Source organism: Genypterus blacodes, unplaced genomic scaffold, assembly GCF_046128005.1.
Source record: "Genypterus blacodes isolate CSIRO-AG114 ecotype Tasmania unplaced genomic scaffold, CSIRO-AGI_Gbla_v1 ptg000017l_1, whole genome shotgun sequence".
In the NCBI taxonomy this organism is placed as follows: Eukaryota; Metazoa; Chordata; class Actinopteri; order Ophidiiformes; family Ophidiidae; genus Genypterus; species Genypterus blacodes.
In genome coordinates, this window is record NW_027466831.1 from 6147614 (window position 1) to 6172542 (window position 24929).

At 44.7% G+C, this 24929-nt stretch overlaps 3 protein-coding genes across 4 annotated transcripts in view; all 3 read right to left on the minus strand.

Annotated features, from left to right (window-relative positions):
- Nucleotides 1-1372, minus strand: part of mon1a (MON1 secretory trafficking family member A) — a 32207-nt gene extending 30835 nt beyond the window's left edge. Inside the window, exon 1 of the mRNA XM_076141083.1 lies at nt 1363-1372. The gene's annotated coding sequence lies outside the window, so the exon portion shown is untranslated. The remainder of the gene's footprint in view (nt 1-1362) is intronic.
- Nucleotides 861-16167, minus strand: ccdc120b (coiled-coil domain containing 120b). Its single transcript, XM_076141081.1, has 11 exons — nt 15902-16167; nt 8144-8303; nt 7951-8052; nt 7170-7300; nt 6466-6567; nt 6251-6371; nt 6091-6150; nt 5542-5695; nt 5247-5348; nt 4073-5110; nt 861-3778 (listed from the first exon to the last, which is right to left on the minus strand). The coding sequence occupies exons 3-11, from the start codon at nt 7997-7999 to the stop codon at nt 3682-3684; spliced, it is 1854 nt and encodes a 617-aa protein (XP_075997196.1). The 5' UTR covers nt 8000-8052; nt 8144-8303; nt 15902-16167; the 3' UTR covers nt 861-3681.
- Nucleotides 16168-16859: 692 nt separating this feature from the next.
- mbd1b (methyl-CpG binding domain protein 1b) lies at nt 16860-24607 on the minus strand. Of its 2 annotated transcripts, XM_076141191.1 has the most exons (17): nt 24279-24607; nt 23266-23852; nt 22631-22771; nt 22285-22423; nt 21932-22197; nt 21693-21775; nt 21476-21519; nt 20718-20858; nt 20550-20621; nt 20436-20456; nt 20264-20356; nt 19982-20143; nt 19687-19869; nt 19216-19293; nt 19059-19124; nt 18724-18810; nt 16860-18599 (listed from the first exon to the last, which is right to left on the minus strand). In XM_076141191.1, exons 2-17 carry the CDS (start codon nt 23652-23654, stop codon nt 18126-18128), a joined length of 2439 nt encoding a protein of 812 aa, XP_075997306.1. In that variant the 5' UTR covers nt 23655-23852; nt 24279-24607; the 3' UTR covers nt 16860-18125. The 2 variants fall into 2 exon arrangements, with proteins under 2 accessions (XP_075997306.1, XP_075997307.1); XM_076141192.1 differs by lacking the exon at nt 19687-19869.
- Nucleotides 24608-24929: the final 322 nt, after the last annotated feature.

The window sequence follows — 24929 nt, forward strand, 5'->3', positions numbered from 1 at the left end:
TGTATTCTGTATTCCTACCTTATTTGATTTTCTTCTATCTGCAATCTTATTTTGAAAGACTTCCCAGGAAGTTTATTCTAGTTGATATAATAAAAACTCTTCAGTGGTTGTCGGGGGTCATACATGAAAGTTACACAATTTCTTAGTAGAACAACACAGTGGCCCTCTTATCTCTGTGAATGTCTCAGTGAAGAAGACAAGCAGAACAATTACTCACCCCTGTGTGAGATTTTCCAGGAAAATATAGGAATAATCAAATAAAATCAATTGGAAAAACAACAGTGAGGCAGGCAGAAGCAGCACCAGTGTCTCCCAGTCTGCCGGCTCGGTTGTATGTCAAACACACCACCTCAACCCTGCAGTTCCAGGAATAGCAGTGAGCCTGCTGTGGTTCTCTGGACGCTCAAGTGAAGTGCTGTGTTATTTCACAACGGTTGAAACTGTTCCACCGGACACATTACAGGAACATTACAATTATATTTGAGCACATAATGTATTAAAAATACATTAAAATCAGTGCTGACCTCTACACAGGGACTAAGTGGTCATAATGGCCACAATAGGATTATACTTTAAAAAGAGAGCGTGTATTTTAATGGTTCTTAAACTGTGGTAAGAGTGCCACCATCAAAATAATTATGAATTAGTAAATAATTAGTTGTTTTTACCATCATTCACTCAGTCAGTAACTTTTTGTACTTCATTCCAGTTAGAATGTGTTTTATTTCTAATATTTGATTCCAGCTCCTGCTATTCTCCACCTGTCCACCAGGTGTCTGCTTATGGGTCTCACCTCTTTCAACCTAACATCCGACACATTTTGCATTTCAAATAACCAAACCGTTGCTATCAACATGTCACTTTATTTAATAGAATGAATGCACAATCTCATACATACAGTCAAGGACAGGACCCCTTGTTTCGTAGGCCTGTTATAAAGAGAGGAGGGGCGAGAAAACAGCTGCATTTAAATATAAAAACAAACAAATATGAACACAAGTGATACTGCTGAATGAAATGATCTGAACACATCGTTACCGATTCCCGCACCAGAAAGAGCTAAGTAGCTACAAAACGCTATGGGTTCATAAATATAATATCGTTTCAATAAATTCGCTTTGGAGCTAGAATTTATATCATTTGTCGTCAACTTACAGCGTACATTCTATGAAAAATACATTTACGACCCCCAGTGCACAGCAGTTTGGTCTTTGATTACAGGTTTTGAACCAGCTGGAAGAAGCTCTAAGAAGTTCGGATTGACGAGTTCATGTGGACGCAACGGACAGGTAACATTCCACGGTGTGCTACAGTTCATAAAAGAGTAGAAAAGATCATCACACAGCATGAGACTGATGAGACACACCTTTCAAAAATAACTACATTCAAATGAGTCCAGGATGGCCAAAGATTTAAGTACAACAAAATGGAAAAAGAAACAAAAATATCAAAACTTTAAGTTCCATTTACACCACAACAATTATTTTCATTGTTTCTTACTCTGATTTTTTTTTTTTTTTTACTTAAGTTTACATTGCAGAATGTTATCAAGACTCTGATTACAATCTTGGAAATATATCATCATAACACATAGCTACTTAGATGTTGGGGAAAAAATGCAAATATGATGTAATGACTGTTGAAATGTTAAATCATTACAAATACAAATCCAGACAGCATGAATTGTCATAAAGGTTTTTCTCCGGCGTGAGACCTGCTCACACCTTCACTCACTACTGCAGCAGCCCTATTCTGTTCACACCAGCTCACATTTCCATCTAATTAAATAGTGCTCACATTTCACTTAGAGGGGTAGAATGCAGGGGCAGGGGGGGAGGGTTTAGGGATAGTCGTGATTAAATACTTAGTATTGGTTAGTTCAAAATTACAATTGTTAGTACGGGACTACATATCAGCTTGGAACTCATCGGTACAATCTACAGTATATACAGACTAATGCTCTGATAGACCTTCAGCAGACGTTGACACTTCTGCTGAAGTTCCACTTTCCTTGATTCCCCCCCCCCCCCCTTATTGAACCCTGTCTGAACCTCGCTACTTCCCGTCATCTCTCCTGGTGACAAATTCACTGAGAATTAAGGCTTAAAATGTTAATAAAGTGCTCTGTATGACACACATCCTCTCCATAAACAAAAGCCAAAAAACTGATTTGTGACTAAATGATGCAACATTTACATTCCAGGTATTGACGCCTAATTCCAATTTTACACTTAACTCTTAAAATGAGCCATTGGAGGCTAATGACATGGAGAATTACGCAATCAATTACTTTTAGGAGCCTCTTTAGAGATCTGTAATACCTTAATTATACCTCACGCTACTTTGGGTTTAGAAATGATGACTGCTGCATCATTCATATGTGGACAACGTAAAAGAGTGTCTCCTACCACCTCATGTGACTCGTGATCATTCTGTGCCCCCTACTGGCATAAAAAAGACCACCAAGTCTAAACAGATGTGTGGAAATGATCCCGTCAATGCAAAATGCAAATCGGAGTGGCAAAGAAATTGTGATATGTGTTAAATTGACAGCCACAGATATTTAATAAAAATCCAATTTATTTCCACATAGGAAACATGTAGCCAATATCCAAAGTATTATAATTGGTTCCCTTGTACCCGGTGGTGTAAATGAAGCATTATAGTCCTACAGTCATGTGCTTGTGCCATACAGTCGATCTTACAACAGCCCTCAGGTTTTCATACAATTGTTTTTGTCACGTTCAGCACAGAGAAAGCTACATTTATTTAATCAACCGGCGCTCAGCTGAATCTAGAAAATAACCGGGAGTCACAACGTATGACATCGTTCCAAACACCCTAATGTTGCCGCATTGTGAACTTGCTTTAATGCTGATTAGACTGAGCTCACAAATGCTTCACGCAAGCATTACAGATTATTAGAAAGCACTTGAATGTTTTCTAACACAAAGGTTTCATTTTTGCTTCTTAATAAAACATTTAGGCACTCCCGTCTGCTACTGCGGTAAGCTACAGTAAACCGTATGGCCCCTTTCACTTATCAAACATGAAAAGTACAAATGTGTGTGAAAGTAACTGCGGATGAAGACTGTAACATGTACTTGCTGTTTATATAATTCTGTTACAAACACATTCACTGGCATGTGGATGAATATGTGACTTCATATAACATCTTTGTATAATCACGATTAATGAGCAATAAATTACCTCTTTAATATAACTGTTCTGTATATCTCAGTAGATAGAAAATAGCAATTTAGACTTGTATATATTCTGTAAAAAAGTAGGGAGACTTTTCAGGGATATCAGTAAAGATCTTACTGCGGACCAGAAATACAAGACTGTATATGAAGTACGGCGTGACCATATTGTTATTAGATACTACAAGTAGTATTGAGTCGACTCCAGTGTATATCCACATCGAAAACACTGGCTTTAAGTTCATATACTGTCGGGATCAGATATAACAGGGAATCTGCCAAGGCTTTTTCACACTACAGCTACAGTTTGTCATTACTTCCAGTCTTTTTCTGCTGAGGTTGCCATGTTTTGCTTTGCAGTTGAGGTCACATTGTAATAACTTTGTTCTCTGTCTGTGTGTGTGTGTGTGTGTGTGTGTGTGTCTTTGCTGATATACATGTATATATATATATATATCTCTATATGTGTTCTGCTGCATCAGACCAGGGTGCCCGGGTCTGCACTGGGTTCCTTTGGGTTCGCCTCTGGCATCTGTGGGTGTGGAGGCTCCTGATACAGAGAGAACTCCATCGACCTGTGTGTGGAAGGGAGGACAAATCAATACCGCAGCAGGCCTGCAGTGGGAGGGGGGGGGGGGAAACCACAGCCATGCACGATGATGCATCTTAGTTCAAATACATAGTGAGAATGAGGGTCAGAATATAAGAGGGACCAAGGAAGAATGGATTAGGACGTGTGAAGTCCATGAGTCAAGCTAATCTAAAGGCTGTGGTGTGATTAATATGCAAAACAAATGTACTGTGTTGTAGTTTAAAACAGAGGGAGCATAAGATAAGAAGTGTAAAAGCCTAAACAGCAAAGCACTGACCTTCCGTGCAGAGGGTGACCATGGAAGCTGGCTGACTGCGGGATCTGAGGCCTGTGGAGGTTCCCTGGCTCACCTTGGACAGACTGGGTTTGATGCACCAGTGGGTGAGGGTGTGAGAGGCGGGAGATGCCCGCTTCGTGGCCCTTTGAGGTGGGGGGAGGGTAGCCCAGGGCGTTCCTCAGGTACCAGTCCCTGAGCCCCTCCAGAGCCAGCGCTTTGTGCAGGCTCCGTGTCGAGTCCTCTGGCGTGGGGAGAGAGAACTGAGGCGGCCTACGACCAAAGGAGGGACCGGATAGCTCAGTCTGGTAGGGGTGCAGGTTGGGGATGGAGGATGTGGTGGTGCCCGAGGCGGGGAGGGGAGAGTCGTACGCCGACAGCAGGATGGCATCCTGGGGATGTTGCTGTAAAGGAATAAAGGGTCCGCAAGATTTGGTTCTGGTGACTTTGACCCTGCGTAACTCTGCCTGGGAGCCTCGGATGACCATGGGGCTGTAGGGAGGTGCGGCACTGGGGAGGTGCACTTGGGAATGGGAGAAGCCGTTTGCGTGAGGAGGCACTGCGGCCGTGGAGGAGCGAGGGGAGGAAAGGTCCTGCCAGATCCTGCCTGTGGACTGGTACAGGTGCTGCTGTACCTGCACCCTTTGCTGTTTCCCCCAGATGTAGTCCATTAGTAGCTCATTGTATCCGGCCCCCGTCCCTCTGCCACCCACCGACAGACGCATTTTGGCCTGATCTACAGAGCTGTCCACGTGTCTCTCAGGGCTGCCCAGGTGAATGTGCAGCAGTTTGCCGTCGGTCAGTGTCTCAGAGCTCTTGTAGGGCCCTCCTCTGGGGGGCATCCCGTTTCTGGGCGCAGGATCGTCGGGGAGGCTGGACCTGTCCAGCAGAGCCTCGGAGCTGTTGCTGCGCCTGGCGCGGGAGCTGTAAGGGCAGCTGCGGCGGTCCGAGGAGGAGCCTTCTTGCGCCAGCGGAATCATATACGGCACATCCAGGCTGCCGGACCACTGCTTCATGCCGTTACCACCCGACGCATCTGACCTGAGGCAAAGACACCAGACAGACAGAGACAGATAAAGCTCAACATTCTTCTACTCCGTCAACAAAGTGGGTGATGATGTCTGGATGGCCTTAGACAACGCACTCATACAGCAAGCATCATGTATCCCAAAGCTACCTGACGTGAACGCTGATTGGAGCTGTTCGGGCTAAGAGAGGAGTAGCCGGAACGCTTCTACCTTCAACATTTGATGCACTTCTTGGTAAGGAGTGAGTCGGGCTGAGAGAAGCAACATATAAGGACATGGATACGTTTAATGGTTACCATCCATACATGGAACGATGCGCACACACACACACACACACACACACACACACACACACGCACACGCACACGCACACGCACACGCACACGCACACGCACACGCACACGCACACGCACACGTCTGCAGCACGAGCACTGAGGAGAGTACCTGACTGAGCTGGTGACAGAGTTGCGGCGCGTTCTCATCTCATAGTAAATCTCTACGGGAGAGAGTTTCCTGCTGATCCGGTGGTCGGGGCTTCCCACAGTGAGCCGGGGCTGCGACAGGGAGCGCTGGTCTGCAGCCACACTGGGAGACGACTCTGTACACAGAGAGAGAGAGAGAGAGAGACAGACAGACAGAGAGATGATGTTTCAATGCATCAGACTTACACACTCGTAAAAGGTCACTGATTAATCACATTTCAAAGCAAAACAAACCAGCTGTGCTATTTTGGCTTTACAACTGAAATGTGAGCACGTTTGTCTACAACTGCAGAGCAATCATCGCTCTACAAGTGAAAATGAGTCGGCCAACCAGGAAGCATGCGTGCTGTGAGAAGCAAAACACTGGCAAATATTTGTAGTACTTAATAGATTCATAGATATTATAGATTTATATTGTGGGGTTTCAGTTCTTCTTCCACCAGCTGAGCTCAGTACAGATATGGATCCATGAGATAGTGTAGGTTCATGAAATACAACATGTATGACTCACCGTTGTCATGTGATGTTGAATCTGACATGGAGCTGGTGCTCTCTGACATGACCGTGTCCTCTGGAAGAAAACAAGGTCCCGTTAGCACCTCTGCACGTCTAAACACACTTTAAGAATCCAGCGTTTAAGTTAATATGTGTGTGTAAGTGTGTGACTGTACCCGTGTGACACCCCCGATGGACGGTCCTCTTGCTGTTGGGGATATTCCTGTCTGAATCCGAGTGTCTGTACAGAGCACCGGTGAAGATGGCCTTCATCTGCTTCCTCTGTGCAGCTTCATCCTGCAGCCACAAACAGTCGGCACTCACATTTTACAGTTCACTCAGAAGTACAGCTGCTGCATAAACACAATTGTTATTCACGATGTTGACTTACCTCTGCCTTGGCGTTGGGCACCAGGCCAGCTCTGCGCTGCACCACTGGGGGTTTCTCTCCGGACTCCAACGGGAAAACACGTGGCAACTTCCCAGTCAGCTCCTGCACAGGACGTTTATTAAAAGCCATCCGCCCGCAGCCCGCTCTCACATTAAACGGTAATACCACTTAACAGGTTTCCTGAAGTCTCAATGCAATTATCCTTCAAAGGCTTGATTGCACCGGAGCAGGGATGCCAGAACCGAAGCTGTCGGCATAATTTACCTCTAAAGCATTCGTCCATTTGGTCACAGAAAGACTTTGCCAGCGGTTAGTGCATCAAACTCCTAACTGAGCTACAGTGACAACAATGTAGAGACCATAGAGAGCGTGTAAAGCTAAGAATAGAACATGCAGAGATGGAGTGTGTGAGTCACTTTACATCCAGCTGAAAACACAGGGATGTGTTAAACAGCTGTTAATGAAAAGCTGAGACAGCTGTGGCTTCATTACAACTTGCTGACAGAGTCTCTGCAGCTATCAAGCAACAATTAATCTGCAGCCTATTTAAAGTGAGTGACGCACGCATCGGCTTCTCCATTTCTTTGCTTTAATTGGAACATTAGAATTGTGCTGCACGTGCATTTGGAAACAAGCTGTACTTGTCATCCAGGCGACAGACAGACATCCATCTACTGTTCTAAAGTGTGGTGTGAGCTACTGACCGCCTCCTGCAAACAGACGTGTTTGAGTTCTCCGACTCGGCTGCTGAGCAGAGCCTCCAGCGCCTGCTTCCTCTCCTGCAGGGCCGTGATCCGCTCGGCCTGCAGCTTGCCGTCCTGGCAGCCTTGAACATCTACACAACACAGTGCACACACATGCAAGATGTTGTTACAACGTTGTGTTGACAAAGGACTGAAAGATAACTGTGAACCCAGCACCACCTTTTGTTTGTCTCTTTCTATTTTTGTTTGTAGGACATCTCAAAACCTAAAGTTGTCTCATTAAGGTTGGAACTGTGAGTGCTGGGATCAAGAAGTGGTTGATTGGTTCAAGAGTTGGAAGTTTGAATTGTTTCTGAAAGTTTTTATGCGTTTCATTTCATTCTATTTCCTGGTCGCCAAATTCTTCATCAAATCTATTGTTTTTGGCCTGCTGGGGGCGCCACAACAAACATATCGTCAACAAGTTGTCAAGACCCGCAGTAAACGAATCATTTTGTGTATAACTTTGATTGATTTACAGTTTCCGAGGCTTTGTGGTGGTTGCGGCTCTCTGGGTGTTTTCCAGTTAACAACCTGATGTCTGTTCACAGTCACTCAGTGGCTGATTAGATAATGTGTCAGCTGTGGCGTCAGTATGTGAACAAAAGCTCTTCACACGTACAGCTGCTATTTTATCAGCGTCCCCTTGAGAAAAACACAGTTGTTTGCCTTCAGCCCTGAATGTCCGGGCCAGTTCAGGCTCGTCTGTGTGCGAGAGGAGGAGAGGAACAACAAAACCCACCTGGAGCCCCCAAACCCATGGATGTGATCAGGTGACCTTTGACCTCCATGTGCTGTAATTCCAGGGACTTTGGGCAACTCACACTCCCAGCCACGCCCTCACCTGAAGGAAGAAAAACAAACCCGGCTTTAAACTGCCGCCCAGAGGCATCAGCAGAGTGGATTTAGGCGTGAGAGGGTTTTATCTCTCAAACCTTGCAGTATTAGCCATGTGTTTGCTCGAGGTGTCGACTCAGTGGGGGCATTTCTTGCAAGTCAGCAGAAGTGAAGCATGGGTTTCTCAAGAGTTCATCTGATGCCAAGAACCATCCGGGGCCACTGCTGCAGCTCTTTTCAGGAGTCTAAGGCCGAATCCTAGAAAAGCAAACAATATCAGCAGATAAGAACATTGATGAAAACTTGAACGACAGTAATACATACATACATACACACACACACATCATATTTTGGAAGGAGGTGCAAGTCATCAGCCCCCCCAACACGTTCCGCATACACACTCTCTGATCTGCAACATTCTGACCCCAACTATACACTGGAACTGTGACGTTATGGGACGAAGAGTTAAGCTCTAAATTTAGCATTCCACTGCAATTACTCACCAATTAATTAGTAAAAAAAAGGGAAAATGAGACAGAGACAAGTAACTTTAATAATGCATGAAGAGAAACGGAGAGGGAGAAACTTAAACCAGGAGTGTTTTATGTCTCAGTAGCTCAAAGGTAACAGAACCAAAAAAAGACAGAGAGAGAGAGAGAGAGAGAGAGAGAGAGAGAGAGAGAGAGAGAGAGAGAGAGAGAGAGAGAGAGAGAGAGAGAGAGAGAGAGAGAGAGGGAGAGAGGGAGAGAGGGAGAGAGGGAGAGAGAGAGACGTAGGAGCGGAGCCAGAGGCAAAGTGAGGGAATAAATAACAGAGGCGAGGATACAAAAGCTGAACAGAGCCACTTTAATGTTCCTATTTAATCAAACTATACATCAAGTCACTTTACATGGGCTTATCTTTACTAAATTATAGATTTTACATTGAAAACGATCCCTCTGTGTATCCTGCTGAGAGGGGGAACATCAAAGTCGGTTGGGAGTCGGTGCTTTTTACAAGAAGCTCTGTGCCTTCACTCATCCGTGCTAAATAGTTTCATGTGCACTTCAGCCCCGCATAATACAGGTTCCTTACAAACAAAGCCTTTACTTATACCCAATAGAGTCCTCACGTCCAAAAATAGCAAACGCACCGTCTGCCAAAAAGCCTTTCACTCAATCCCACTCACAAATCGCTGCCATAAACAAGCATCTTGTTGTCTTCTTGCCAGACGTGTAAATAATAAAACGATTGCACTCGAACTGCAAACCCAGATGGGAAGCCTCAAGGGCTAAATCAAAATTAACCTTCGAAAGTATCTGCATCTGGCAGCTTCGCCTCTTTCAAAGGGAAACATTTATCCGGCATTTAGTCTGTGAAGTCAGAGAAACGGAGCGGAGGAGAAGTCTGAGCGGCTCTTTACGGGGGAAAAAACCTTTTCTGTTGTCCCGACTCAAACAACATAACATAAAGAATGAGGCTCACTTTGTGTGCAGACATACTTGAAATACTTTCAGAGTTTGCGATGGCTCCCGTCTTGGAGGTGAAGCAGTAACTGCCGGTTGCCCCCAGCGTGCACGGCCTCCCATTGACAGACACACAGGAGCCACTCACACACACACACACACAGACACACACGGCGGAGTTACGGTCAGACACATGAATCCCATTACACAAGACCCACTCAGTGATGATCCGATTGTCCATTTGAGTTCATCTGATATACTGATTAGGACTTTCATTTGGGATCCGAGAAAAGAGGGGAAAAAAAGGATCTCCACACACTGAAGCTGTGCTGAAGCTGTGCTGCATGGAGCCGAGCTGCAGGCCCGCTGAGGCAGGCAGTAAAGGGGAGACGGACAGAGACATTTGGCGGTCATATGGATGGTCGCCGGGCAGCTGAGCACCAGAGCCAAACAGCTGCCACGCCAATTAGAAATGCTTTTGTCCATCGTGTTTGCTTCCAAAGTTTGCAGCTTTCTTTACGGCTCAGTGCAAACGGAGATCCACTTCATTGTTGTGGGAATAATGTACAACACTTCCACACATAGAAATGTTTGTTTTGTTACTCCGCAGCCCGACTCCTGTCTGAACTCCAACGGCTCCCAGTATGGCTCAGATAGATTTTTAAGTGCTTACATTAAAGGCTTCAGGGAGCAGCACACATTCAGATGTACTCAGATCCTCCAGGGCTTCTCTCCTCCATTTTTCAAGACTCCTAAACTGTGGAGGAATCTTCCCAAAACCATCAGGGAGGCGAGCTAAGTGGACATTAAAGAAACTACTCAAAACCTAGGTTTTACTTAACAATAGATGTCATCCTTTCTGTTAAAATGTGTTTTATCTATTTAACTATCTCACATGTGAAAGCACTTTGAGCTCCATTTATGGTCTGGTTTGTTTCACAAAGTAGGGGTCCAGGTTGACGACACACAGTTCTACTACAATACACACCGAATCTTAAAGAGTTAAGATAATCCATCTCTCCAGACAATTCATGAGCGGGCGTAATGAGAGTCCGACCTGACCCATATTCTCTGCTCTCTTATATTTAAAATTGTAATTTCTAGTAGAGCTTTCGAGGTGCGAGGATCTCCAGTGTGAGCCATTTGTGGTTGGCGGTGGCGCCGGGAGGGGGGAGGGGTTCTAGAATAGAATCGAACATCATGTGAAAGGGTAACGGATGTGTGAATCAAACCCAGAGGTGTGATGGTGCTGAACACCGCCGTTACCACTGGCTCTATTATCGAGTGCGATTGTGTCGGTGACTGATGCCGGCGAAAGGTATTGATGTGGTTTTATGATGCTAGTAAATGTGGAGGATCAGCAGTGCTGTTAGTCAAACACAAATGTTCCCACAGGGACAATAAAGCGTGTGTGTGATTGTATATTATCATATTCTACTTCATGTTCTGAAACACGGTGTCAGCTCGGCCTGTTAGTGGAACACGCCTCTTAAGTAAAAGCTTTCATCTGGAAAGAATAAAACACAAATTTGGTTGAGTGAACATCAAAAACGCACAACAAACCGCGACAAATAAAAAATACAATGCTGAACAAGCCTAGGGACTTTTTGTCTTCATGTGAATGCGTATCTGAATCTGTTTATGTAGTTGGTTTCTGTTCCAAATCCAGTTTAAACAGCAGATATTGACAGTCAAGCATGATATAAATATGCTGGATTGATTCTAATTGAGATTTTAAAATCAATAGGAAAATAAAAAGGAATGTTAAAAAAGCTTAAAGAATCATTTAAAATCACTTCAGTATTTAATGAAATCCACCCTCCATCTGGATCAGAACCAAACATTCAAGGGTTCTTTTCCAGGCCGTGTCCAACTCTCCCTACCAGGCTTCACCAAAACGACTACATTCACTTCTTTGGTTAAAAACACAGAAATAAAAAGCTTGCAAAACATCTCTGGAAACCACAAAGCAAACCCCACTGCAGTAGTGAAGCCTGACAACAAAGCCAGACATCTAATCAACTCCTCCATCACTTCTAACCCAGTCTAACACACGACACACCTGAGGAGTTCACTGGTGAGCAGTGAAATGCTTCAACATCTGGTGTGCAGATGTGCACTCAGATACAGGTACAACATCACAGGGCTGCATGGCATTCCAGAGTGAAGCCTGCGGGAGAGAGGGCAGGACAAGCAAGGATCCCATAAACAAGAGGGATCAAAAAGGGGAATATGTCGGATATGAACGCAACGTGATCAAACGCGTGTTGACTAAGCATGTATAGGGGGAATGAGGGCGCGGCTGCGGATGGCGAGATAGATAGCAGTGTTGGGAGTCATGTTGATTAAAACATGAGCTGTGCGATGCCAGTGAGCTGCCCCTCTGCGGCTCGATGCATCACACGAATGCAAATCAGCCGGCGGTTTAATATTCAAGTCCGTCGGCCTAAACGCCAAACGCCTGTATGTTTCTTTACGACGTCCGCACGAGGAGCTCCGCGGCTTTCTCCCCCCCCCCCCCCCCCCCCCCCCGACTTAGAAAACGGTGAGATTAGATCAGTAACGTTCACAGGAAAGGTAAATTCCTCGTGGCAACAGTTTTATATCCAGTTTTGCCGTCCCTGGGTGCACACTACACCTCCCAGGCCTTAAAGAGATTCACTCTCTCTGCCATCAGCCTTTATCTGGCCCTGGAGTCCCACCAATACGCTGCTGCTGTCAATGCGGTTAGCATTTATTTGACAGTTTTACACTCAGAAACCAGAAAAATAGAAACACCTGTGCAATTTAATGTAATCCAATACAGCAGCGCCTGAACAAATCATCTCAGTGTGACGCTTAGCATGTTTCGTTTTTCAGTTCAGTGAGGCCACAGCGACCAATAATGGTGTATTCTTCTGCATTGTTTAAGTAGTACTAAGATTCTGTTCCCCCAGTTGTGTGTCAATAAAGATAGACTGTGAGTTTCTATTGGTCTGGTTACACAGTGTATTAATGATGCAAGATTAGATTGAATAAGATTCCTTTTTTATGGCCTCTCGCACCCAAAAGTTGCTGTGTGTGTTGCTGCCAGAGGACACTGTTCACTGCAGTTTACAGTAAACAAGGTCACCGTGCATGCAGGACTCCTCACAATGATGAGAAAACACAAAACAAAGAGAAAAAAAAGCTTCAAAAATATAAATGGTGTTTGTGCTGCAAATGTTATCAGATTTCCCTATTGGGTTTTTCTGTTATTTGTTTTTACCCCCCTGTTATCGCCTGCATATTAGATATCTCTATACATTTTTATAATTGCTTTAAGAAAAATAAACCCTCTATATAATGAACTGAAAAGGTTCCTGAGCTGGAGACGTACTGTGAAATCAAATCTGACTGAAACGTGGATGAAGTGGTTTGTTATTTTAAAAAACAAACTGTATTTTCTTCAGTGGAAATCAGTAAAATAAAACGAAAACAATGAGCCTTCACAGTCACAGCGTTCCGTGTGAGTTTGTTGAAGCACACAGGAGGAGCGGCCGACACGAACAGGCCACAGAGCAGCTGAGACGTGAAAGAGCAGCTGAAGTTTCACCTCCACTGAACTGTGGACAGGTGAGGCGGGCGGCCCTCAGGCTGACCGGTAGTGTTGACACAGCTGCTGCCGCTGTTGTGAACACACACGCGGTGACCAGACTGGGGTTACAAACACACAGTGCCGACTAGACAAAGCATGTCAAACCTGAGGGCGAGAGTCTATGACAACAGCCAGGCAGGCAGGCAGGTCGGGGGAGAAGCTTTGAGGCTTTCACTGACGAGCTTGGAAGGGAATTTGAAGTTGGGGACTGAAAAATTAGTAATAGAAACACCCAAATAAAAAAAAAAACATCTAACATTGCAGAAGAGATTTGAGGACATCATCATGATTCATTCCCAAAGAGCTACTAGATCAGGGAAAGCAAACTCCATGTCGACTAATGATCCTAATATTGTGGCATGGAAAAAGCAAACCTCATCCAATTAACATCATTTAATGGAAGCTGCCAATTCATTTGAACTTTGTCGACTTTACATTTTGTTTGTACAGCTAGTGAGTATTCCACATCACATGTTGCCTTTAACAACTGTGTGTGTTTGGCTAAATCCCCCCTCTGAACCACGCCTGACACGACACATGTGATCTTCCTCTGCACGATCCCCCTGCTGTTCTTCATCATCTGTCAATTGGTTACACACACAGACAGACACACCCATGAGGAAGGAGGACAGCGAACCACAATGTCAACATCCCCATTGTTTTTGACCTAAAAGTGGAAGAAAATGGTGGGCTGGTGGTTTCGGGGAAGAGATCAGCCAGGGTCAGCGGGGAGATAACCATGATTCAGTGCAGTGGATTTACAGCAGCGCATTACCTCCACCTGACCAGCCACAGAGCTGTGGAGGGCTTATGTGAGGTCAGCTGATCCCACCCAGCCACCTCGCTCCTAATGGGATCTCCTCTTCTGCTCTTTATACCCATGAAGCACTGATTTATAGCATAACAACGGGGCAGCTTAGCTTGGACCGGCCAATGATGTGGCGTGGCAGTGAGACGTCCGCCCTGATTCTTACCCGACTGCTCCTCCCCGTCCTTGACGCTCACCTTTTCTCAGCACTGTGGGTCAAAACAAAGCAATCTTGGTGATTGCGATCCACCTGGATTCTGCTAAGCTGAGTGGGGGGAGTAATAAAGAATGGAATGTGGTCCTAATGTCCGAGGGGATTATTCTGATATAGCTTCCCTTTGCACTGTAACACCTGGAGGGATTTTCTGTATGTGTTCCAAAGACTTTCTCATGTCCAACATCTCTCTCTCTCCCTCTCTCTCTCCCTCTGTGTTTGTTTTGGAAGACGTTAAACACGGCTTCTCCTCCATCCGGTCATGTTCCTTTCATGTAAGATCTACTTCTTTGGTGTTTCTATACTCTAAATGGGTAACAAGAGAGGGAGTCGTACTACAGCTGGGGTGAATTCTCTCACTTATCTGTGGCAGTGCTGCTCAGCCCCTTGATAAGGTTTGGGACCTGAATCCCAGAGCTCAAATACTGAGGCACTGAGGCACTGTGGATTAAATAAGCGCATATTCTCATTCCTCTCATCAAAGGGATAAGTGAGGGGATTGGATCTGGATCACAGGGTGAACATGTGGATGTGTGTCAGTCAAATGCCATGGAGACGTCCTCAAAAGCCATGCCAGTCTAATGTCTTAATCATAAAAAGGGACGGTGTCACCTTGATTTAACAGAACCGTAATTGAATACTACTGAGCCCATCTGGGTCACGATCCAATTCCACGGTGTTTGGAGTTGAACTCTGACGCTCACAGCAGCATGAAAGAGCAACAGAGCCACGACAGAACGAGCCTCAAAAGCCTCACCGAGCAAAATGAAAGCAGGCACAAATGGTCTCCTTGATCCTTACAAAGCTTGACTTGCAATAAAACAGATCTGCCACCCTCTGTGGAAACAGCCTGAGTTCAAAAAGCCTGCAAACACAACAACCCTTAAACTGCTGGTGATCAGCACTTTCAAAGAAAACAAAAGCTTGTACTGAGGTGTTTCCCTTCCCTGGCCGCCCCCATAATAACCAAGCACAGGACGTATTTGTGCAGGTTTGTCCAACTGTTGCATTTGTACACATTACAATGAGAATACATGAGAACAGTGTCATCAATCAGAGCAGTGGCGGCGTGCTTCTGTTCAGCTCCATAACAATGCAGCAACAGGGAGAAGTTGTGTATTCCCACAGAAGCATGACACACACATATTTCACTCTCCTCCTCCTCCTCCTCAAGCAGCCAAGTCTGGATTCAAGACGCAGCTGCTCTCTTGGCAATTCCTGCCTTTTCATCGGGAAATGAATATGCAACTCAAAGCGATCATATTCATCTGTTTACGCATGCAGGACACATATCGAGGAGGCATTTCATACAAACCCTCCTCCTCCTGCTCTGCCGCTGCTGCTGCTGAGGGTGTTTTTTTAACGGCTGAGAGGGAAAAACATGTGCCCGGCTTATCTGCAACACAAGCCGTCCTCAGCCCGCATCTGCAGAGGCTTTGCAGACGAAAGCACCGGCTTGTAATCAAACATTCATGGCTTCATTAACGGGGTGAATGACATGGCAGGTGTGTTATTGGGTGACACATGTGAAATCGCGATTTTTTTTTGTATTTTTAGACGCGGCTCATGTGCGAAACGACGAAGCCCAATATGTAAATAAAACATCAAACGCTATGATAAACCTCCCCCACATACATACACACACGCACGCACACATACAGAGAGAGAGAGAGACATAGGTGGGCCGGGAGGGATAATAGAGAATATATAGGCTGAGGATTTAGACGCCCATTCACGCTGAGAAGGACATCATGGAGCGTGAACGCGTCTTACCGGAGAGCATGACCGATGCCTGTGGAGGTCTCCGCGGTCCTGTGTGGCGATTCCTATCCGATCGCGTTCATGTCTGGCGTGGGGCTGCTTGAGGAGAGGAGAGGAGAGGAGGATAGGAGAGGAGAGGAGAGGAGATCCTTCGCTTAACGTGACGAGCAGCGAGTGGCGTCAGATGAGAGGAGCCCGCCGCTCATGGTGCCTCCGAGTCCGTGATTGTAATTCACCAGCCGCCTCTCGACCTCCGCTGCGTCGAAGCGCTGCGCATCTCCGGCAGAGAGAGAAGAAAGCTGCTTCCTTCCTCCGCCTGATCCGCGCAGAAACGCCCCTCCCAGATGTTACATGTGCCGCTTTGACTGGTCAGAGGAGAAACACAGGGAGAGATAAAGAAATATAAAGATAAAAAATTAATATGCACATTCAAACACGAACACGCCTCGCCAGTTATTCTCTGTAGGCCGATTTAAATACATAAAATTCTGTATATAATTTGTTATTATTACAATCGCTTCTACAAGATGTGTTCATAAAAAAATAAAATAATTAAAAAATCTGCAGAAGACAATTAAGTTCGGAGATTTAAATAATAATGGGTAATTTAGTTCGTCTTAATATTCTGAAAAACATACAACTGTAGGCCCACCCATGCAAAACGAGTTCTATTTACAATAAAACTGTTGCTATATCCGAATTTCCATCGATTTGAATGGTTTTGCCTTTTTTCCCAGATATTTCAATTTCAAAATTCAACGTGAAAACACCAGGGGGCGCTGCTTCTTGCAAACCAGTGGCACGAGCACGCTGCTGTAACAAATAAGCAGCAACACAAACATCAAAGAAACAAATTTAACATAATGTGTAAAATAACAAAGAGAAAGTATAAGAGCATATGAGGCCCAAACCAACGCCTTTCTCAACTTAATCTGAAGGGAAATGTAAATATTTGACATATTGCAAAGAATTATGTAAAACAAAACGTTTATTTGAAGACAACACAAACCTTTAGCACAAATACATGATTATAAAAAGGTTAATTCTTAAAACATTCCTCAATTCACCTACTATAAACAATTAGCTGACTCCAATTTTCTTCCATTTAAACAGCAATATTTCCGTAACTTTCTATAACAATAAAATTAATCTGATAATTTATGAACCCATATCTTTCACTGCGTTAAAATCTGTGACAACGTAGACAAATCCATGAGAGGAGCAAATATTGAACCGCTATTTGCCTCCAAATTACATAAAATAACTATTCAAGGTGTTAAAATCTACTATTAAATACCAGAACTTTAACAAACTGAAGACGGGGGTTTAACACACTTCAACACAGTGAACACGCAGCATCTGTGCCACGACTTTTGGCTACATTTATTTGTCTTTTAAGGAGGAAATTGCTTTGCGAAAATCATCGGCAGGCATAGATGAAGAAGGGATTTGCGTTTTTTTCTGAGATGTAAATTTTCAGCACATTTCACTGAACTTTATTTGACTGAATCTACATGGGGATTGAAACTGGTACATCATCGTTCACATGGTCCTTTTCTCTTTCAAAGCCCCAAAAGGTCACAACAGTGCAGCACTCAGATCGGACAAATGAATGAATGGATGGATGGGCCTCCAATTAAAAGAAGAATAATACATTTAAATTGACTAATGTGCGTGTCTACGTATCAAACTTAGTGAGAACAAAAGGGGTGCGACTACAATGTAAAACTTCGGAGAAAACAAAACCCATTTCAATCCTATCAGACCCAAACCGCTCTTAATGTTTGTGATTTTTATGAAATGCTTACCTAAGATGCAAATGAACAAAAAAAGGTTAAATCTGGTTTTGTGTCCTATGAGTTATTATAGTGAGCAAACAAACGGGTTGGGCTACTTTAAACTTAAAATCAACTTAAGATTTGAGCGAGTCTGGATCAACGACCAGCTCGCCAACTGCACAGCTGATCAGTTTACATCATGATTTTCAGCCTGCGCCTCACGCCCACACCTGATATGGATCTAACAGTCATCACACGTGAAAAAGCCACCGCTCCTGGAATGCCTTTGGTGATTCTTAGTCTAAATCAGAATTTTACAATTCAGAGGTAAATGTGTGAAACGTTCCACATCCTGTCACCATAGGAAAAATACAAAATAAAATAGCACAAAGTGGCAGCAGAGGACTGGTTGTCTCCAGTATGGTCACATTATTTTCGTTTGTCTCTGACACAAGTGTTCATCGCGCAGACAGCTCTCTGCAGTTTGTGCACACATTCACGTTTTTCTTCACCAAGAAATCACACGTCGACGCCCGATCCAAAATGACGGGGTTTTTGCTCGACGACGGCTCTTGTGTGGGAAGTCCCTGGCACACCACGTACTTCTCCAAGTCCAAGAGGAGCTTAACCACGTCGGTGACGTTGGAGAGGCGCGGCGGGTGGTCGTCGTACAGCGGGTGGGTGATGAGCAGCGGCTGCTTCTGAACAGTCACTTGGTAGCAGAAGCCGGGGTCGATCAGCACCATGGTGTCCGCCATGTTGGACTGCTTGGAACACTGGATGAGCAGCAGCTGCGGGCCCTCCACCATGATGGCGTACCACAGGATGGGCAGCGCAGAGGTGTGCAAGCTCTCCAGAAGCTTCGTCAGCTGGTTGTACGAGTCCATCCCGGATCCGACGGAATTTTCAGCCAAACTGAAGATTCTGGTGATCTACAACAGAGAACAACAGAGAGGGGAGAAATGCAAACAATGGTTACTTTACCCGTGAGTATACAGAAAATCAATACAGAAACACGCTCAGAGTGCAAACAACGGCGCCCAGCGGGGACTTTACCATGGGCAGCTCCTCCTCATCTTCAGAGGGGTTTTCTTCACATCGGCCTGTGTTCGATCTTTCCCCGTTCCACCTGCTCGCTAGGTCCTGCATTGATAAAAGTGAAACCAGTGAGAAACGTGCGCTGGAAATGGTTCTACTACTGCAAATATGATCCATCTCCAAAGTACAGAAACATTAGTACAACATAAATCCAGAAAAGGGAAAAATCTCTTCAGCGGATATCAATAAACTATAAGTAATGAACCAGTAACTTTAACTGTTTGGTGATCATTTAACTTCACCTGTTCACCTGTTCACCTGTAGCAAACACTGAGAGCAGAATTTACACTTACTATTTGCGAACTGTCGTGGATTCTTTCAGGGAGTCCGTTCCGCTGTGCCGGATCGAAATGGTTCGCCTTTTCCAAAGACAAAATGAAGTTAGCTGTGATTTGGGATGAAATGAGCTTGAAGTGACAAACACCGGAGAGGAGAACGTCTTTTTCAAACCTGCAGAGACGACGGGTAGTTTCTTAGGTTCGCCTCGTTGTATTTGCTTCCGCTGGGCGACTCGGGGCTCCAATGACTCTGAAACAGCAAAACAAAACATCCGTGACTTCTCTCAAATGTGAGACGGTTCGGTTTCAAGTTCATCATTTGATTTTGTTATTGAATATTTCACTATTGTCAACAATTTGCATTCTCTTTGCAATTGCCTACTTCCCCGCTAAAGGCTTCTATTGCACACCTGACTGTTCAGGGAGAAGGGAATCGCCTTCAAAAATGTTTTCTTACACTTAAAGTTATGTTTTCAGTTTTAGGAGGCTTTTGTCTGCAGACCTTGCACTGGATTGGGAAACAGCTGCTCCGGTCTGTAAAGCCATTGACGCAATTTACGAGATAGCAGGTTATGCAAATAAACCTGATAGCAGCCACTTTAAGAACTGATTTTTGTAAGCACCAAAGGTTCATGACACTCACTGATTGCAAGTTACTGTCATCGTCATCATCGTCAGTCAAGTCCAAATTACTTAGTGATCCTTTGTTTTTCTTAAAAGTTGACTTTCGGCTGTATGTGTAGTAAGGTTTCTGCCTCCCTGGCACCACCGTACCATCGTGGGTGCCATAGTCAGGTTGTGACATCTGGAAGGGCAGCAAATGTCTCTGCCAAATAAATATATATATAGTATGTGTAAACAACAATAACACAGATTAATATTAGCACTACAACAAATCAATCATTTTTTTTAGAACTCCGACTAAAAGGAAGTCCTACCATTGCCTGTCTCTGGCACTGCCGCAGACGACACTTCTGTCTCTTCTTGTTGCTGCCGCCGAACTTTGGTTTGTCGACGCAGAAGTCACACGTGCCGCAGTCTTTCCTGCAGAGACAGGCGTTGCAGTCGCCGCAGGAGCGTCGTTTCCTCTTCTTGTGCCACTGAAAGACAGATGACACGTCAGGACGCGGCCACGTCTACACGGGTGATGCAACTGTTGGAGCGCGGCGGCGTCGCCTTATTTCACCGCTCTAAAGAGGAGCTTGGGTTCAAAAACTCACGTCATCATCGTCGTCAGTCGACAGCTCATCGTCATCGTCAATATCCACATTGACTGAGAAGTTCTCTGTGTCACTGTTTTTATAACTTGGCGGCTGTGGGAGTAAAATAAAAAGTGATCAGTGGAAGCAGGATAAACAAACTCTTTAGATTTCATAGAATTCGAACGCCTACCTGTGACTCTGTGATTTCACTCTGTAAAATAAAAGTAATTGTGTTTAGACATCTAAACAAAAACAGTGAAGGTTCCCTTTAACTCAGCATAGATGTGATTTGGACTTTATCTACCTGGAAGGTGATGCTTTCCTCCAACATCTCATCCTTTAGAGGCTCCTGCTCAAAGTCGCTCACTCTGTTTTGCTGTATGATGCAGGATGGAGAGTGTGTGAGCTACAAAGTCCAGGATTTAACAATAAGCAACCGAACCAGAGAAAAGTCGTGCCCCAGTCAGCCTACCTTGCGGATGGGACAGATACATTTGCGTTTCCGACATATGCGTTTTCGGGCTTCTCGGCTCAGCTGCCCGTGCTTGCAGTTAGCACACTGCCTACAGTTCTCTGTGGTCCGGCACGCCACACACTGCCCACAAGGAATCCACTACAGCAGACGTGAACAAAAATAGAGAAGCAGATTTTACACAAACATCCCAACTACATTTGTATTTCACTCAAACGTTTGAGACATCCAGCAGAATCCTACTCTCAGGGTTTACCTTTGTGTTGCTAAATCAAGACATAACCTTCACACTAAACAATGCATCCCCTTGACCAAACATGTAACAAATGGCCTTGAAGCAGCATGGGGGAGGCTTGACACCGGCAAATGTATCACAAAGAGTGTTACACAAGCTGCTCTTTGCTCAGTGGGAAAATGTCTGACCGTGGAGAGCAGACACCAGGTAAAGTACGAGGCTGAATGTCATTAGGTGGTGAATAAAGCATGTGACGTGCTCCAAAATAGACTTTACATCCTGACTTTGGACTGCTTTTTACAGCAAACGTATCATTACTCATGTTGTGCATTTGCAGGAATACAGGTGATATTTCAGGTAAAGTCAATCCTTTCAATCAAATCAATCGAAAGATCTCCTATATTCAACAACCTGACTTTTAACTATGTGTTTATATGAATCCATACAGGCCATGATGGAATGTGTTGTAAAGTTATCAGTAGTATGAAGCTGCTAGATATCACACAGGCAGACGGTGCTTTACCTTTCTGAATCGAACCATCGGATGCTCCTTTGTCTTTGAGGCGGCTGAGAGAGAGAGAGAGAGAGAGAGAGAGAGAGAGAGAGAGAGAGATTAGTTAAATGCAGGATCAGTAAAAGTGTTTGCTCGATCATAATTCTTTCCATGCATGTTCTGTCTCATCTTCTGAAGCATCTGTCCTTCAGAATGACAACCACATGAATGTTGTATACTCACATACCCCAACAGCTGGGACAGCACGGCCTTTTCCTCTGTCTGTCATACGAAGTGCCTTCGAACGTGACACAACACTTGGCGCATACACTGTAAAGAAAAGAGAACATGACGACCATTAAGCAAACTGCTGGTAGAAACAACAACACAAATCAGTTTAGTCTAATGGAACCAGTCTAGAGTCCAGAGTAAATATCTGTAAGCAGTTTCAGTCATAGAAATATGAAGTAAGGTCCCTGGACTCACAGAGGGCTGTCATCGCACGCAACGTCTCCATTTATGGAGGGCAGCGGTCTCGATGGTGTCGTTGATGATGATGATGTTGCATAAGGAAGTTTAACTGGAGTCTCTGTGACGGATTCGTAGCTCTGAGGACCTCGGTTTAGACCTCCGCTTACACCGTGTGTAGGTCCCAAACTCGGGGTGAGTCTGTGGTAGGAATCAGGAGTGTCTGCCCCCTCCTCTCTCTCCATCAGACTGGACTCTGACGAGGAACGCTCCCGGATCTTCCTCTGATTCACAGGGAAAAGATGAAAAATGTATTAAAAGACAAACGCATTTCAGACATGCAGTCTAAAATAATAAAGAGCGGTCAGTACCCTTGCTCGTCGTACTCTTGGGAGTGGTGCATCGACGTCAAGGAACTTTCCTGACTTATACTCAAAGGCTGACAGGTTGATGATCCCGTCCAGCACTGAAAGCAGCTCCACTCTGCTTCTCACTCGGTCGCCCGTGGGACTGAAACGAGAGAAACGATGACAACTTGAAAAAGCTGGGTCACCAACCAACCTCAATCTGCTTCTGCGTGTCAGGTTACATAAGAGTCGACAGCGGTTAAAACTTTGAAACCATTCCTACACAATCTAACATGCAAATACAATCCATATGCAAACTGATCCTGAGCAAGAGTGTAACATTCTCTTACACAACAAAGAGAGTGTTTACCTCATGTAATATACATCCTTCTGGCCGACACTAGAGCCTGAGCGACGCACAACTTCTTTGCGTTTCCAGCCATCTCCGAGTAGAGGCCACTCATCCCATCCCTCCTCAGGATGCGTGCGCTTACGGCGGGGGACCTGAATGCTGAATCAACAAAGAGGACGGACGGTACAGATTAGAAATACAGACTTTGTGGCACGAGACCATTTGTGAAGACTTTACTTTGATGTGAGATGTAAGTGTAAGGGAGCAGGCATTGCAGCTTTAACAAACATGTAGGAGGACATCAGGAGAACACTGAACTATGTAATACAACAGGTAAAACTAGTATAATTAAAATTGTGGCACATCAAGTATTTATTAATTGCAGTGATATGAGAATAATTGATCATAATAGACTGCTTTACCTAAATACTGTGCCTGTTTAACTCAATCAGAATCTGTAAAAACAAATCTCAGCATCCATGTACGACCACAAACTGATGTATGGTTGTAGAAAAGTAAAGCTATGGCACATTTTAAATGTCAAGAATGTCAGTTTTAAGAATGTTGGAACCCTCTGCAGGCAGCGTAGCAGGCAGCGTAACAGGTGACAACAAGACACACAACAGTGTAAACATAAACAGTATCAAACCTACTTGTAAACCTTTGTCTGGCTTTCACTCTTCACACTTGCCAGGCTTTCTTCGTCCGGATCCTTCCTACCGTTTAAGTAAACACTCGGACTTGGTTGCATCCAGCTGTTTGCAACTTCTTCATCCTCATCCTCCTCTTCTTCCTCCTCCTCCAGGGGCTCAAACCAGTCCACGGGAGGCTCGGCGCCGATGGCCTTTGCCTCCCCTGAGCCTTCCTCTGCCTGATCTGAGGTCTGGAGGTCGGGACTTTCCGCTACTTCTCGCTTTACCTTCCCCGGGGATGGTGCAGCATCTGTCGTGGTTACCGCTTCGTTGGTCTTCGCCTCTGTGCTTTGTTCCGTATCTTTAAACTCCGGCGCCAAAATCGGACGTTTGTACGGTTCTTCGTCCATTGTTGCAGATGTTCAAGCAACAAACAGTCCAACGGAATTTCCCACAGAAAGATGAGGTTCTATAGTCGGGCTTTCATCCCCATTTAGAGCGGTGTGTTCACACGCACACAGCGGGGATTTAGTAAGCTGGTCTCGGCCTCTGTTTGGACAGATGGACAGCCAGTGTTGTCGCTGCTGTTCAGGGTGCCATGGCAGAAGCTGAAAAGGGGAGAATGTAGTTTAAGGACCGTAAAGGAAGTATGGCTCAACAACGGCCAAAAGTCACAGATAGCATATGATTAGCTACAGTAAGGTTAGCTTACAATAGCCATACGGCTCCGTTTTATCTTAGCTACAGGCACCGAACGTCAGAATAAATACCTACTACCCAAGTTCTCATGCTTTCAACAGTTATATAATGTGGTTATTATGTATTATAAGTTAACAATGAGTGCAACAGCGTTGTAACTTCGTGTTAATGCCGCTTGGCTAAATTAGTTGGAGTGGAACGGGTAGAATGGCTAAAGCTACCCGTAAGCTACACGTAGAAGCCCGCAAATCCAGCGGTTTACTTGTTTCGCGACATTTCATATTATTCCTCTGAGCCACATCTCTATATATGTGCTAGTAATAAAAACAAATTACCTTGAACAAAATGATAATGTAATGTTTGGCATCCCAGCCGCAAATCAGTACCACGGCTAACCTGGAGATCCCCGCGCATGTAGAAGCGTCTTTCCAACCCGTAGTCCGACAACAAAGATGTGATTGGTTGGTCGTGGTGACGTGGCTCCGAAATGGCACAGGTTTCTCTCGGTATTGTACGAATTGGTTGTATAATTGTAAGGGCAAGCTACGCAACTCCCCCCCCCCCAAAAAAACAATAACTCTAAAATGTTTAAAATTCCGAGTATTGTTAAATTTTGTTCACTTCCGGCATTGTTCCGCCAACGTCTTCCGTGGTGGCTCCAGACCTATTGGCGGGACACGGGTGGAAAATAACGCGCAAGCACTATCCAATATTATGAAAACTACGAGACAATTCTATACACCGCCCCTACGGCGAGGGATAGCTCCATCAAGCGTCACTCTTTAAACTAAACAGGCATTTCTTTGACAATCACTTAGTAAAGTACAGCTGTTCAAAAGTAACACATGTTTCTGTCATAGTTTGTTCTTTCATGGAAACACGTATTCTACATTTACTTTTTTATTCAAATAGACACCAGAACCTGCTAGCATCATTAATTTCCGGCCATAAAATATGAATATCTAAAAAATAAAAATTCATCTAGG

Bases quoted from the DNA above. Each gene is read 5' to 3' on its own strand.
- ccdc120b (XM_076141081.1), bottom strand. From the start codon at position 7,999: ATGGAGGTCAAAGGTCACCTGATCACATCCATGGGTTTGGGGGCTCCA. The intron at 5,111-5,246 runs GTAGCTTTGGGA...TCTTTGCCTCAG, and splicing joins CCAATCAGCGTTCACGTCAG to GTCAGATGCGTCGGGTGGTA. The intron at 3,779-4,072 runs GTCAGTGCTTTG...TTCCACACACAG, and splicing joins GGTCACCCTCTGCACGGAAG to GTCGATGGAGTTCTCTCTGT.
- mbd1b (XM_076141191.1), bottom strand. From the start codon at position 23,654: ATGGACGAAGAACCGTACAAACGTCCGATTTTGGCGCCGGAGTTTAAA. The intron at 22,198-22,284 runs GTACTGACCGCT...CCTGTGAATCAG, and splicing joins CAAGAGTACGACGAGCAAGG to AGGAAGATCCGGGAGCGTTC. The intron at 18,811-19,058 runs GTAAGTGTAAAT...TTATCAATGCAG, and splicing joins TCCACGACAGTTCGCAAATA to GACCTAGCGAGCAGGTGGAA.